At 40.1% G+C, this 14,699-nt stretch overlaps 2 protein-coding genes and 1 long non-coding RNA gene across 4 annotated transcripts; 2 read left to right on the top strand and 1 right to left on the bottom strand.

Moving 5' to 3' along the window:
- Positions 1-236: 236 nt before the first annotated feature.
- LOC115370623 (uncharacterized) lies at positions 237-3,757 on the top strand. The gene is made up of 4 exons (XR_003929262.1): positions 237-430; positions 1,603-1,739; positions 2,547-2,591; positions 2,717-3,757. It is a non-coding gene; the product is annotated as an uncharacterized LOC115370623 (long non-coding RNA).
- A 102-nt stretch (positions 3,758-3,859) lies between these two features.
- On the top strand, positions 3,860-11,707 carry paf1 (PAF1 homolog, Paf1/RNA polymerase II complex component). Of its 2 annotated transcripts, none has more exons than XM_030067728.1 (14): positions 3,860-4,071; positions 5,771-5,800; positions 5,938-6,030; positions 6,112-6,233; positions 6,321-6,387; positions 6,481-6,582; positions 6,682-6,787; positions 7,426-7,494; positions 8,231-8,334; positions 8,434-8,550; positions 8,914-9,042; positions 9,283-9,388; positions 10,720-10,804; positions 10,994-11,707. In XM_030067728.1, the coding sequence occupies exons 1-14, from the start codon at positions 4,025-4,027 to the stop codon at positions 11,419-11,421; spliced, it is 1,605 nt and encodes a 534-aa protein (XP_029923588.1). In that variant the 5' UTR covers positions 3,860-4,024; the 3' UTR covers positions 11,422-11,707. The 2 variants fall into 2 exon arrangements, with proteins under 2 accessions (XP_029923588.1, XP_029923587.1); XM_030067727.1 differs by having other exon boundaries at positions 5,768-5,800.
- A 395-nt stretch (positions 11,708-12,102) lies between these two features.
- gmfg (glia maturation factor, gamma) lies at positions 12,103-14,579 on the bottom strand. The gene is made up of 7 exons (XM_030067729.1): positions 14,085-14,579; positions 13,584-13,680; positions 13,336-13,385; positions 13,198-13,247; positions 13,006-13,088; positions 12,740-12,813; positions 12,103-12,302 (listed from the first exon to the last, which is right to left on the bottom strand). Exons 1-7 carry the CDS (start codon positions 14,085-14,087, stop codon positions 12,231-12,233), a joined length of 429 nt encoding a protein of 142 aa, XP_029923589.1. The 5' UTR covers positions 14,088-14,579; the 3' UTR covers positions 12,103-12,230.
- Positions 14,580-14,699: the final 120 nt, after the last annotated feature.

Here is a 14,699-nt window from a genome sequence, read left to right as displayed (position 1 = left end):
AAGTTGAAAGTAGATCTGGTGATTAACTCAGATATCACATCCATCATGTGTTATGACTTTTAAAATTGTTTGACTATGGAGGACCTCCATACTTCCTCAGCTTCTCTATCTCCATGTAAACCGGACAATGTTGTGAATAGGAGCACTTCTGGTGAACTTTACACTAGGGAGGTGATCAGGTCCAGCAGCGTACACTAAGTGGCGCTGTGCACCTTGAAGTTAGCTGTTCCTCCAGTGGCGAGAGAAGCAGCAGCAGCAGCAGCAGCAGCAGCAGAGGGGCCCCAGGCGGTCCCTGTACCCCAGTTTGGGCAGCAGTGGTCCCAGGACACCGGAAACACATGCCACGGTGAAGTGTGAGAGCATTGTAAACAAAAGTGAATATTGAGCTAGCCTGGGAAGAGGGAATGCCGTGTGGGAAGCTTTGACTCGAGTAAGTAAATGATTTCCCAAGACAAACACAAAGCTGTCCCGCATGGCGTTCGTGTTGAGTATGCATGTTGAAGTGCTACAACATTAGACTAAAAAATCTATGTCAAATTAAGACTAGGCTGCAGTTTCAGCAAACATTTATCACGGTTAGCTAGTTGGTAGCTAGCCACAGCAGCGACGTTTTGATTTGCCAGCTAGCTAGCTTGGTTAAAGTTGGACAAAATTACTGTCCTTTACTAAAACCAGAACCCTGACCAGCATCAATCACTGTGTCTCTTATCAAGCTTGAGGTCGGGATGGCTGGTGTGAACCAGCTGCATAGTTTGTTATCGGTACAGCAGCAGTTGCACAGTAGCAAATATGATTAAAAAGTAAATCGTAGGACTTGTATTTTCTTGCAGCTCTGGCTAAGTGTAGTAACTTACTGTAACACAAGCCAATGTATGGTTAGCTAGCATTGGTGTCTTATACATAGGTAGATAGAAAGCTGTACATCAGTGGTCCCAAATTTGGAAATTACTGTTATAGTAGGTTGTCCAGACATTGGGTCAGTGTACACATGGCCATTTGTGCAGCACTCTGATTATTAGCATGTCAAAGTTATGCACTAACACACAATAAAGGCCTGACCAGCTTTACTGGAGGATGTGAACTCATCAGCCTCTTGGTCAGCGGGTGGAAACACAACAGAGTGAAGTTTAGGGTCTCTGGTCTTCAGGTGATTGATCAGCTTTTGACTGGCTGTGTCTCCTTTCCTCCTCACCATGTCTATCAGACAGTCTGCCTGCTCTGCTCTGGCACGCCTCTCCTCCAACACAGAGTCTCGTTCTCTTTTAGTCAAGACTCCATCCGCTATAAGGTCACTCAGGAGATCCTTTATAACTGGGGCTGTCACACCATCCACAAACTGACACCTGACATTGAAAAGCTCTTGAGCTACAGAGAGGAAAAGATGCGGCATACAAATGAGATGACTCTAATGAGATCACTCTTCAGATGCTTATAATGATCATACTTGAAAGGCCATCCCTCCACTACAGCTCTTGAAACCTAACAGGCAAATAAGATGATAACTAACTATTTAACTAACTAACTAACTAAATAAATAAATAAATGAAGAAACGTATGTATGTATCACTTGTTACTCTTCATTCTCCTCTAAACTGGTCACAGCACTCCAGGATGTTGTGTGAAGTCCTGCTCTCATCGCTATGGTTCCTGTTTGTCATCTTCTGGGTCGAGATAATATGTGTGTGGCTGTTTCTGTGCATCTTCTATCAGGACCGAGCGCTCTACCACTGGGGAGATGGGTAAGAGAAATAACTTGGGCTTTTCAAATCATCTATGCACATAATAAATAAAGGTTGGGGAAAAATCGATTCACTTAAGTATTCTCCTTTTTATGATTTTTAATCAGTTTTTTTTATTGGGCTAAATATTGGTGAGGGAAAAATTGGCATTTAGTGGACATTTTCTGAGGGGTGCCTTGACCTCTGACCTCAAGATTTCATATTGAAAATTGGGTCTGTTAACACCCATGCATCTCCCCTCTGCATATCTGCCCATTTTATGCCAATCCCATGCAGTTTGGGGCATAAACCATGCAGGTTTTTGCATGCAGTATAAATGTGTTTTTTTGGCCTGTTGTAAAATGGTGTATTTCCGCAGACTGGGGCCTAAACAGTTTTGGAGTTGCATAAATTGAGTTTGACAGGAAAGCTGAGACTCTTGTGGATTCAGTGAGCCACATTTTATTCATGTGTGGTGATTTTAGCCCCCACTGTGGCCATTTCATTGTACTGGGGCCATTTTTTGGAACTTGACATCACTGTATAAAATGAGCTATTGTGCCCAGCCACATCCACAAACTAGAGGATAATTTAAAAAAAATGAAATACTTAAGAATCACCGTATATATTGGGCATATATGGGAGATAAGCATATCATCCCAGTCCTAATAATAAACAAGACATAACTTCATAATTGCATGTTGCACTGTAGTAAAAGCTTAAAGGATTCAGTGACATCTTTGGGGACTGAAATGCTTTTAGAGCATTGTCTGTGGATCATTGAGCATGTTTTTCTTTTGTAGCTTATCTGTTCCTTTGATGTTGCAGGGTATTTGCAGATGATCCTGGTCAGATGCTCTACATGTTGAGCAGGTGAGAACTTCTCAGTGGTTGTGACCAGAACAGCGTATCGAGACTATCCAATTCAGTTTCAAAATATGAATTGTGAATGTATGTATCTAACTGCAAGCTCTAATCTCTCTGTTTCCTTTGCTCAGAGTTGATAACAGCATACAAAGACAGATGCAGACCTGAGACAGATGAAAACTCAGGACTCCACAGCAAGATTTTTTTTTTTTTTTTTTGGTTGTTGGAGTTGTGTGTCTCCTGATAATGAAAATGAGTAGCTGTATTTCCTTTGCACTGACTGCTGTGCACATTGTAGTGCACGGTCCTTTGTCAACATAATTAACTATAAGCCCACTTTTAATGATAGGTGGGTGGAGGTTTGCAGCACCAGTGAAGGAGAAACGAAGACCTAGGGGGAGGTTCTCAGTGAATATGAAACACTTACCTTTTCACTTCAGATGTTTGTGAAGGAAGACAAGTGTGACTGGAAATGTTTGGATAGCAAATGATGGATTGAATGCATTTTTTATCATTACTCTGAATTCCATATAGAGACTTGCATATAAATGACATTTTGTTCTTACTGCCATTCTGTTAAACCACAGTTGTTGCTGCTTGCAGCTATATTTGTGTTTTGAATATAAATTGCAACAAAGTTGGTATTGGTTAGGCCCAAGAATATTCTAACCAGTTATCAGATTTTTCTGGTGAATGTTTGATGTCATGATCTTTTAACAAGGAACTATTTGTGAATATGGGAAGTGAGGGAGCTATGTCCTTGGGTTTGCATTAAAGTGTGGGATAGATCAAGGGTTCACTTTTTTTTTTCATTCATTTTCATTTAGTTGTACATTACTGTCTAGAAACAGGTGGAAAATGTTGGGGAGAGTGAACCTTATGATACAGATACTATGGCAACACAATTTGTGTCTGCTCTAATCAGTTCAAATCAAATAATGGTGACATTATAGTAAAACATTTAACACTGAGAACACAGTGAGCACTGTGGTCTGCCTTGACAATGATGTGTCCCTGCTTGCTCCATGAAATTGACTCGGTTTTGAACAAAACAAACTGATGCGGCTGGGCTCAATTTGTATCTGAGAGGAAGTGTGTGTACGCTGTTTTTGTATTCATTTCAATGCTGAATAAAAGCAAGTATTTTGCCTAAATAAACTAGACGCTGCACAGACCGAAGTCTAATGTTTGTACGTGACATGCCACAGCAGTAGGGGGCGCTACATATAAAATAGTACAAGAATGAAGGCGTGTTAACTAAACCACCACCAGGGTCAACATCTCGGACGTAAAAAAAAAAATAAGTGAACATTGTGGTGTAGCGTAACATTGTAATGTGAATGTTTAATGCAGGTCTGTATTGAAAGTGGACGTTGTTTTGTTCATCATTTGTACAAACAAGAAGTTGTAGTGCCGGCTAGGAGAGATCTGTGGTGAAAATGGCTCCAACTATCCAGACACAAGCTCAACGAGAGGACGGCCACAGGTAACAAAAATAAAAATAAAGTATATGCATCTCCCAACGTAGCTTTCTTACCTTATTTCTGAGATTGTAACGTTACTAAGGTTGACTAAGTACTCAGTGTTAAAACAGCAGGCGGTGTGGCTCACTGATCTGTCGTCCATCGCTTGGCAGTTACCGAGCTAACTTAAGGGTGAAATTTGAGGGCTCATATCACCTAACTTTACAGCTCGTAGATAATTCAGTCCTTTACTTTCCAACCAGTCTCGTTAAAGCAAGCAGAAGCCAAGTAAACAAGTCATTATCTTATTTGTTAACTTCGCATGTACACTATTTGATTTGGTTGATCTTTGCGTCAGTTGGTGCGTGGCGCAGCTAGCTAACGTTAGCTCGTCCCGCACCGTGATAAACACACCGACTGCAGCAAAGAGCGCGGCTGCTCCACTCATGTTTCTACAGTCCAGTCACTCACATAGCATGTCTGGGCTGCTTCACTGTTGGATATGCATGCACTGGTGATATGGTTTCACATTCCAGGACACATACACTGAACTTGTGTCGACAATTTTCTTTCTTTCTTTCTTTCTTTCTTTCTTTCTTTCTTTCTTTCTTTCTTTATCAAGTTAGTTAGTTAGTTAGTCTGTCTCAGTGCCTTACTCTGTGTGGTTTCAATAAATGACTGGAGCAAGTGAAACTGCATCGAGAAAAACATGGCATCATAGTACCCAGAATATCTATGTCCTCTTGTTTAACCCTCCTATTATCTTTGGGGTCAATTTGACTGGACTTTTGTTAATTTAATTGGGGCAAGATGGTGAACATAAAATGTTTTCAATCTTCTGTACACGTTTTGTATACGTCAGTGTTTCTTTCCCAGGCTTTTTAGCTGTATAAAATATTAAAGAAATATCACCATTTTACACATTTGTTAGTTGTTTTGGATGACACTGAGGAACCATAACATGTAATACTCTGAAAACTTCCCCCCGCTTTAGTACCTGAGCTTAATCTTTTTGGAATATTTTATTTTTCCATTTTCAGATTAATAACCATACAAAACATAAAACAACAAGATCCCTCCCAATATAAACCCAAATTAAAAGGGGGGAAAATTTTTCAGAATAGTGTTGTTCTAAGACTACATGTGATCTTTTCAAAAGGAATACAACTGTTCATTTCTACACAGAAATTACACAGAAAGCAATTTCCAAAATTTTAATTAGGGAGTTGGTTAAATATCTGCTGACACCCATAAAATTCCCCAGTAAACAAGGCTCAGGGTCTAACGGAAATTTAACTCCTGTAATCTTGGTCAAAGTGTCATAGATCTCATACCAAAAGGGTCTCACCTTTGTAGCAAGGCATGTACCACATCAAAAACACACTTCCAGCTGATATAAAATGTTAGTAAATTTGAAAGTAACAGGAGGCTTGAAGGGTTACTCACAATTACATACTAGTTTGGCATTACATGACCCACAAGTTTTAAGTTGGAACTTGATAGTAAATATCAATGAAGGGAGCTAAAAAGTCGATTTTAATAGCCTGCAAACGGTACAAAGAAGTAATTCTCGCATGTTGCTTGTAGCTTAACAAAAACACTGTTTAACTGGAGCAGATTGTCTGCAAACAGGGTTTCACTAGTGTTGCTATGTCAGTCTCCAGCAGTAATGTAAGAGCAATGGTGACAAGTGTAACAGAGTTCTTTTTTCCCTTTCAGTAGGACGTCCTCTCACAGAACTGTCCCAGAGAGGTGAGTGAATCAAACAATATTAAGTCGCTGCAGTTACATATTGTGGAATGTGTTTTTTTCAGGGCAGTAGTAGCTGTGTAAAAGCATGTTAGGCTAACCGTGGCCTTGTTTGTTGTCTACATTTGTTCCCATGACAGGTCGGGAGTGGTCTGTCGGGTGAAATACTGCAACAGCCTGCCTGATATCCCTTTTGACCCCAAATTCATCACATATCCATTCGACCAGCACAGGTGAATACCCTCATTGCCGTCTCTAGAATAGACATTGACAAACATGGACATGGCTTGACAGCTCTTATTGTGCTGTGACAGGTTTGTACAGTATAAAGCCACCTCTCTAGAGAAGCAGCACAAGCATGAGCTCCTGACCGAGCCAGACCTTGGAGTCACCATCGATCTCATCAACCCAGACACCTACCGCATAGACCCCAACAGTAAGTGTTCATTTGTTTCCTTTCATGACCAAATGCCTGCAGTTGTCAGAGACTCTGCTGGTTCATGAAATCCTTTCTTGTTTTCAGTTATCTTGGATCCGGCTGATGAAAAGCTACTGGAAGAGGACATCCAGGCTCCTTCCAGCTCTAAGAGGTAAGATCACAACATGGGTGGCATTATGTTGAAGCCCTGGTTTAGAATCGCGTGCAGCGCTCAAACTGAACTTTCTGCTCTTTGTTTGTGTAGGTCACAACAGCACGCCAAAGTCGTCCCATGGATGAGAAAAACAGAATATATCTCTACAGAGTTCAACAGATATGGTGTCTCCAATGAAAAAGTGGAAGTCAAGTAAGACCGAGCAGGCTTGGTGTCTTAACCTTAAAATGATCTGCAGTTATTGAAAAGTTATGTGACTTTTTCTATAATTGAATTTTCTTTTTCTGTTAGAATTGGAGTGTCTGTCAAACAGCAGTTTACAGAGGAGGAGATTTACAAAGACAGAGACAGCCAGATCGCTGCCATTGAAAAGACATTTGAGGACGCACAGAAATCAGTAAGTGAGCATATTACTAGGCTGACCAAATATGGGCTGTTTACAGTTTGCAACTAAATAAAAGCATACCCATATACAGACAGCAGCCTCGACCTGCTGTTTAAACCTAGGAATATGAAAATACCATGGGAGAGAGGACTGAGAGAGGATCTCCAAAATGTATAAAAATGATAGATATTTTTTTCATGTGCACCTATAATTTTCTTTTCTTTGTAAATTATGTTTCTTGTTACATAATTTTGAATACAAACTTAAACTTAATTAATGAAATATTGATTAGGTGAATTTTTTTCTTGTTCGTCCAAACAATGCCATAATTGTTCTTTCCATGTTTGTCTCCTTACTCTGAAGCCTGAATCCCTTCCCTCATTATGATTTCTTTTTGAAAGGTTATACAGGTTATTACTTTATCACACACGTCCTTCTCAAATTTTAGTCCCACTGTAGCTGCACAGTAGCTAACAGTAGAGACCTATGTTGTAATAGGTAGCTACTATAATGTGAACAAAATGTGCGTAATTATTCCCCCAGGTTGTTGCTGTTTACATGAATGTTTTCATGGTCTGGTCAAATAAATGAGAAAAACACTTTTAGGATCTGTAAAGCTTTTCTTTCTGTTTTTGTTTTCCTCTCTCCAGATCGCGCAGCACTACAGTAAACCCCGAGTTACTCCTGTGGAGATACTGCCTGTATTTCCTGACTTCAAGGTGAGCATTTCACCATGTTGGCTTTACTGTCTACTGCACAAGTGTCAGTGTTGCTAGACCACATTAATAATGAGCAAAGCAGTTACAGTGACTCATAATCAAGTGCAACAGAGTCATACAAACATATTTGAGCATTTAAAAAGCAAAGACAGCTGCATAAAGATTTTAATTGCCAGCCAATTTGAATTAGATGTGTTGGAATAACGAGACATTTCCAAGGTATGTCTTATTAAATAAAACTCTTATAAGATGTTATCGTATTACTATAGAAATATTACAGGAATACTACAGACAGCAGTGTATGTCTCTGGCTCTGTCTGCAACCACATGTCACTGTTTGTCAGTGTGATCATAAAGGTGTGTCTCGGCAGAAATGTGCGACATTTGATCTTTTTTTTTGTGGTATTGCAAGGCAAACTGTGTGCACTGCAGCGTCAAAAGAAAGAAAACAACTCAAACTTCTCAGTCAAATCATCAACTTTGAGGGGACCTCCCTAATTATTCTCTTTATAGAGCTTGTTCTGTTTGTCGTTTACTGCGTACGCAAAGAAATCAAAACAAAAACATATTATAACAATATTCAGAGAGCTAAGTATTAATCATGTGTACATAAATAGTGGAGTACCCACAATAGTATATTAGTATATTTTAGTATATTTTCCAAGGCGATGCTCATTGTTATTATGTGCACGTTGTGGTTTTGGGTGTTGACCTTGTATGTCCACTGTTTCCCCAGATGTGGATCAACCCATGTGCTCAGGTCATCTTTGACTCTGATCCTGCACCTAAAGACATGTCAGGACCTGCTGGAGTTGAAATGATGTCTCAGGCCATGATCAGGTGTGTAGAGGACATTGGTTGTGTGGCTGCGTCACACGTGTTGTATATACAGTTTTGTTGTGAACCCTGACTTACTTGGCCTGTTACTTTACCCTACAGAGGTATGATGGATGAGGAAGGAAATCAGTTTGTGGCCTACTTCCTGCCTAATGAGGAAACGCTCCGAAAGCGCAAGAGAGATATGGAGGAGGAGATGGATTATATGCCAGATGAGCTGTAAGTAAAGAGATGACATCTGGAGAAACATGGATGGGTTTGTTTCTGCACAGTAATCATCACCTTTAATTGTTACTTTGCTGTGTCTGTTTATTTCAGTCTTAATTACAGGAATACAAACAAGTTAAGATTAATACCAGTATTATTTAGAGCCTGTAATCACTGTTACAGCCTCTATAGGGCTTTACAGGCCCTTATTTTAAAGAAAAAAACAACAGCCCCCGGCTTGAACCTTCATATCGGGCAAGAAAAGAAAAATATTCCCAGATTACCTGAGAAGCTCAAGAGGGATAAATAGAAGAAAATTTTACAACAATTTTAACAATTGTTTATTAACCTTTTGATTTGTTTGCTGTGTTTCAGGTATGACTACAAGATAGCCAGAGAGTACAACTGGAATGTCAAGAACAAAGCCAGCAAGGGTTATGAAGAGAACTACTTCTTCATCTTCAGAGATGGAGATGGTGTTTACTACAATGAACTCGAGACCAGGTAACGAACTAGAAGAGTCTTGTTTGTCATTGCATCACAGTATGAAGAAGAGGAGCAGCCATTTTGTAAATTAGTAAAAGTAAAACAGTAAAAGTGCAGTTTGTTTTGGTTTTTGAATTGGTGTCAGATGTTAAGATACAAGTCCAACATAGAGATCAATACCAGACACATCGGCATGGGAGATGTAACGCAAAATTATGTTTGGCTGAGTCTTCTGACACACTTTGTTGTCCATTGCAGAGTGCGTCTGAGTAAGAGGAGAGCCAAGGCTGGAGCACAGTCGACCACAAACGCTGTGCTGGTGTGTAAGCACAGAGACATGAACGAGAAGGAGCTTGAAGCCCAGGTCAGTCTGCTAGTTGCCCTCAGACTTGTTTGTCTGATATTACTTTAAATCTTTGAACATGTAATATATATTTACAACCTTGGAGTCTGCTGTTTGCCAGAATGATTCAATCAATAATCATCTGTTAAACTAAGATTTATTTAAAGCTGAAGTTGTTTGCCTCCTCACGCTGGCTGCCTCTGAGTCACAGGGTCAATTTAAAGGTCTTTGCATGGCCTAATGCCTAATTATATCAGTGAACTTCCGAACTCTTACAACCCAGGGAGGCCTCTTAGTGTGGGTGCGACAATAAATCGATAACGCAATATAACCTGATACTTCCTCTTGTGAGACATTATCAGTACACTTATACAAAGTATTGATATTTTAGTTTTCAACTTCATTTGCACAGTTCCTATGAGGTGTATTTGGTCCTGCCTTTAGGTATTTTAACTGGGACTGGTCTGTCTGTTCATGTTGCAGCTGCTGTGCATATTAAAACACTGAAAAACACAACTGATCCCTGCCTTATGGAAAATTGTTTTGCTATTCCCAGGGTATTATTTTTTTCTCCAGTTACAGATATCCTGATATATTCCAGCTGATTATCTTATAATATAATGCATATCACAGAATCACCTGCATCATGATTCCATTGTTGTTGTGGGTAAAATATTGCAGTAGTATCATATGGCCAGTTACCCAGTGATTCCCACCCTGACCTCTCAGATCCACAAGTCCAGGTATTTTAGCCGTCCCTGTCTCTAGACTCAAAACCAGAGGTGACTGCACTTTTGCGGTCCTGACCTCCACAATCTGGATGAGCCTCCCTTCAGCTGTGAGATCAGCTGAATCCCCTTGAATGTTTTAAGAGGCTTTTAAATATTCACTTGTACAAACTTGCTTTTTTATAACTCTCTGTTATTTTTAAATCTTTTTTGTATTTTTTTATTTATATTATTTATATTTTTTGCTTTTTATATATCTGTTTGTTTCTTTCCATATCTTCATTTTATGTTTGAGTCAAAGTCATTGATATGTACCACTATGTGCTTTTATCATTGTGTGTGCCTCTATATTCTTTATTCTGATTTTTTGTTATAATTCCATGAAACACTTTGCACCTCCATGGTTTGAAAAGTGCAGTATAAATAAAACTTTACTTACTGACTTAATGCATAAATTAACTGCTACGTGGTTACTTTGTATTTTATAACAGCGTCAAGCATGGCTCAGCCAATCAGAACTGTGGGTCTGTCTGTTCTGTAATGATGCCTGTCAGCTTGGATCCTAAACCATGCCTTAGACAGTAGTGGTGTATTGATGGCATTTCTCTCCACTGTCATCCTCAGGAGGCCCGTAAAGCTCAGCTGGAGAACCACGAGCCAGAGGATGAAGAGGAAGACATGGACATGGATAAAGACATGCAGGACTCTGGTCAGTTGTCTTTTTTATCCTCTGTACTTAGACATGGCCTTTTTTCTTTGCTTATTCTGTACTGAACTGGCCACCTAATCCACCATAAGAACAATCAGCATGTGTCCGCTAAATCATCCACCATCTGCACTCGATGACAAGTTTTATCAATTCATTTCTTCACCTGTGACACTTTTATCACCTTTCCAGGTGATGACAAAGACAAGGGCAGTGGGAGCGAGGCAGAGAACTCCGACAGCGAATCGGACAGGGAGGATGAAGACCGGGAGCACAGGGGAGAAGATGATGAAGAGGATGAGGAGGGAGGCAAGCGGAGGAGGAAAGCCAGTGGCAGCGGGAGTGAGAGCGGCGAGGAGAGGACCAGAGAGATGCGAGACGAGGAAGAGATCTTTGGCAGCGACGACGACAGCGACGACAACGAGCCCAAGAACTCTGCCAGGAGCAGCGGGGAGGAGGGCAGCGGGAGCGAGGATGAAGGAGGCGACAGAGGCAGGAGGAGCGCCAGCGGCTCTCCGGCGCACAGCGACCGCAGCAGTGACCACTCGGAGGCCCGCGCTCAGAGTGGAAGTGGGAGCGAGCAAGGTTCAGATTCCAGCGACGCCAGTGACAGTGAATGAGATCCCTGGTCCACACAGTGCAGTTATATTCACTTATCGCATCTATTTATCTCCAATCAGCTGGTTTCAAAGATGCTGACTGCCTTCTGGCGTTGCTGTCTATAACACTCGCTCAGCCAGGGACTGGACACTCTAAATGCAGTTTGTGAAGGAGATCCATGTGGCTTTTGGGAACCCGAGGACATCAGCTACTCAATTCTGTGTAAAGTTTTGATTTATAGATTTAGCACAAACGTCGTAGTAAATATTTGTACGCATTCCTCTGTTTCTTTATTGGGTTTTTTTTCTCAGCATAGGAGGGGCAGTTATGTGTTAGTCAGTCAATCCAGCATCATGCAACATTTTCCACTCTCAGCTTTTGACATGTCATTGCATTCTGGTTTTACAATTGAGAATAAAGTGCAGGTAACATTTTGTAAAAAAAAAAAAAAAAAAAAAAAAATGTTGTCAGTGTTTTATTTATTGTGCTCCCTTTAAACTCATGAATCTGCTTTTACCTGTGGTCCATGCATTACAGCAGTTTATGTACACCAGTATACTGTACATAAGTCAGTATTTTGAGTTTTAATTCAAAACACAATGTGTGAGAGAAATCTGGTTGGAATACACTATGAACTCATCTTTGTATTCCCTGTCCCAAACTGAAAAGATCCCAAATCAAAACTGACAAAACATTCAAACTTGAGTTAAAACGCCATTTAATGGTAATAAGGTGCATAAGCATGAATATTTATTTAAAACAAGTGAAAATTCAGTTGCAATTAATGACACTTGACAGTTAAGCGATGCTGGAAGATGAATAGTCAGAATCAGCGAAAAAATGCCAGTTGGTCCTTCAGCCACTGCTCTGTCAAGTCATCCGTGTTTCTTGTTTCAAAGACCTTGTAAAATAAAGGCAGCAGATATTAAATTCAAAATATAATCATTTCAATGTCTTCACAAGTTCGCGATTAAATTTATGACTCAACCATTTCAAGTTAATTTGCAGGAGGACACATCATAAATGATCCGGTTATGTGATTATAGTAACTTCAAATAAAAATCAAGATCTTGTTTAGATCCAATGACAGTCTCCAAGAAATGTTTAGGCTTTCAGAATTTTTGGTGTGGCTCTCACAAGAAGAATTCCAGGCCCGGATTAAAAAAAAAAAAAAAAAAAATACAGTAACAAAGGATTATGTAATCACATAGAGGTGCTGACCTTTAAATTAAACCTATAAAAAAGTATGCAAAAGTATAGCAAACACTTGGTTTTGATGGCTTCTCCAATAGCTGGACACCTTCTAATGAAATGTGGATCAGTGCTGGAGATAATCACCTTTGTGAGCGCTGCGTCTTGGACCAGCAGAGTCTTGCTGCCTGCATACATCATCTGCTGCTCAGGCTTGCACCCTGTTGAATTGTAAAATAAAAGTTGACATTTTTCACAGGCACTCTTCTGACAAATCCAGTTTATGTCACATTCCACCGTGATGTAAAATCTGGACAAATTGGGTACCAGAGTAGAGAAACCTGTTAACTGAGGTTTAGTCATTTTAGAGAAGCAAACAAGAGTGATGAAGAGACAGAGACAGCTGTACTTGCCCATTGGACTGGAGAATATGAAACACAGAGGATAAGACACTCTGCCATCAGCATGGACGTATTTGTAGCTGTAGACGATGAATGTGGGCTGTTGTTAAGGGACTCTTGTCTTGATTTTCTGATGCCATTGTTGCCATGTGATTATTAGTAAATATGCTTTTGGTGATGCATGTGGCTTTTCTGTAAGGATATCTGGGCTGCCGCTCTGGAAGTTCATCTCTCAGCTCATCCAGGGAGATATCCTGAAAGACATTTTTTTTTCCTCCTCTAAATGATTTTTAACTCCAAATGTAAGATTTGCAAAAGACAAAGTTCAAAGAATTTACTTGCCTCATATTCCTCCTCAAGGATTATAAGATGTCTCTCCATGTCTATTTTCACTGGAAAAAAAAAAAGTCATGATTATTGGTGTGTCTATTTTTGGCTCAGCGTCTGATTTTGCCTGTGCTGACACTGAAATTGACATTTGGGATTTGTGTTGATCAAATCACAAGTGTGTTATTCAAAGAGATTGAATAAAATTGAAAGAGTGGAGATACGCAAGGAACTCACACTCACTACCAGCATGTGATACTCACTGACTATGGCAGCATTGTTGGTCTCTTTTCTAAATCTGAACTTGTCCAGTTTAGCTTTCAGACTCCCGTCCACCTCACACACAGCCAGACAGCCTGACTGCAACACGGACAAGAAAACCAGTGAAACCTTGGCAGAGCAAGACACATCTAAATATATTAAGATGCTTCACATAAAAGCAAGTGGATTAACGAAGAGCCCCTGAAAAGAGGGTTGGAGACATCGGTTTAATCATCTAAGACGTTCAGGTCTCCCTTCACCATGGCTGCATTTAACATTCAAAACACTAGTGACATTTTGAGGGCAGGAAATGTTTTTCTTGCATCATACACGATGTAGTTTCCTGTGCGAGGAGAGTGAGGGGGATGGGAGACCCAGGGCCCAATACTAATCAAAAGCTAACAATTTTTTTAAAAAGATAACTGAGACAGATAATCAGATCCAGGATTATTTTTTAAGAGAAAAAGCATAATCTTTGAAGCAGTTGCAGCAGTGTTTCATACCATTCTCAGAGGAGCGCTCGTCTGCTTCCCTGTCTTCACAGTGACACTGACTTGCAGAAGCGGTTCCTTATCACAACCTGCGACACACTGACAGCTGCTCTCGGACTGTCAATATCCTGCTTTAGATGGCAAAGGGAGGGCGCGCATACACACACACACACACACACACACACACACACACACACCCTTTCCCTCCAAAACATACCTGTGCACACTGCTGATGTCAGCCAGATTAGTTTTTTGTTTTTTGTTTTTTTTTGTGCACTTTTGTCACGTGTTGCATGTAACAGTGTGACCTTCTTTTTTTTTCATTGCATATTTCAATAACTGCCTAACATAAAAAGCAAATGGCATTTGTTTTAAAGAGTCAAAGTTCAACATATTGTGCCTACCTGAGTGTACACACACCTCATGTTTTTAATTGAAGATGAATCATTCACAAGCAACAAGCCAAGAAAACATAATAACAGTTAACACCTCTCAACACAGCAGTCACATTGCACAAAAATGCAATTATATCTATTTATTGTCTCTTTATCTATCTATCTATTTTCAGGGCATTGGGGTCATCAAATACTTTCATATCCTCAGACTCAGATCCTCTAACAAAAAACA

The sequence above is a fragment of the Myripristis murdjan genome, chromosome 13 (genome assembly GCF_902150065.1).
Source record: "Myripristis murdjan chromosome 13, fMyrMur1.1, whole genome shotgun sequence".
Lineage (NCBI taxonomy): Eukaryota > Metazoa > Chordata > Actinopteri > Holocentriformes > Holocentridae > Myripristis > Myripristis murdjan.
This window is presented reverse-complemented; position numbering and strand designations above follow the sequence as displayed.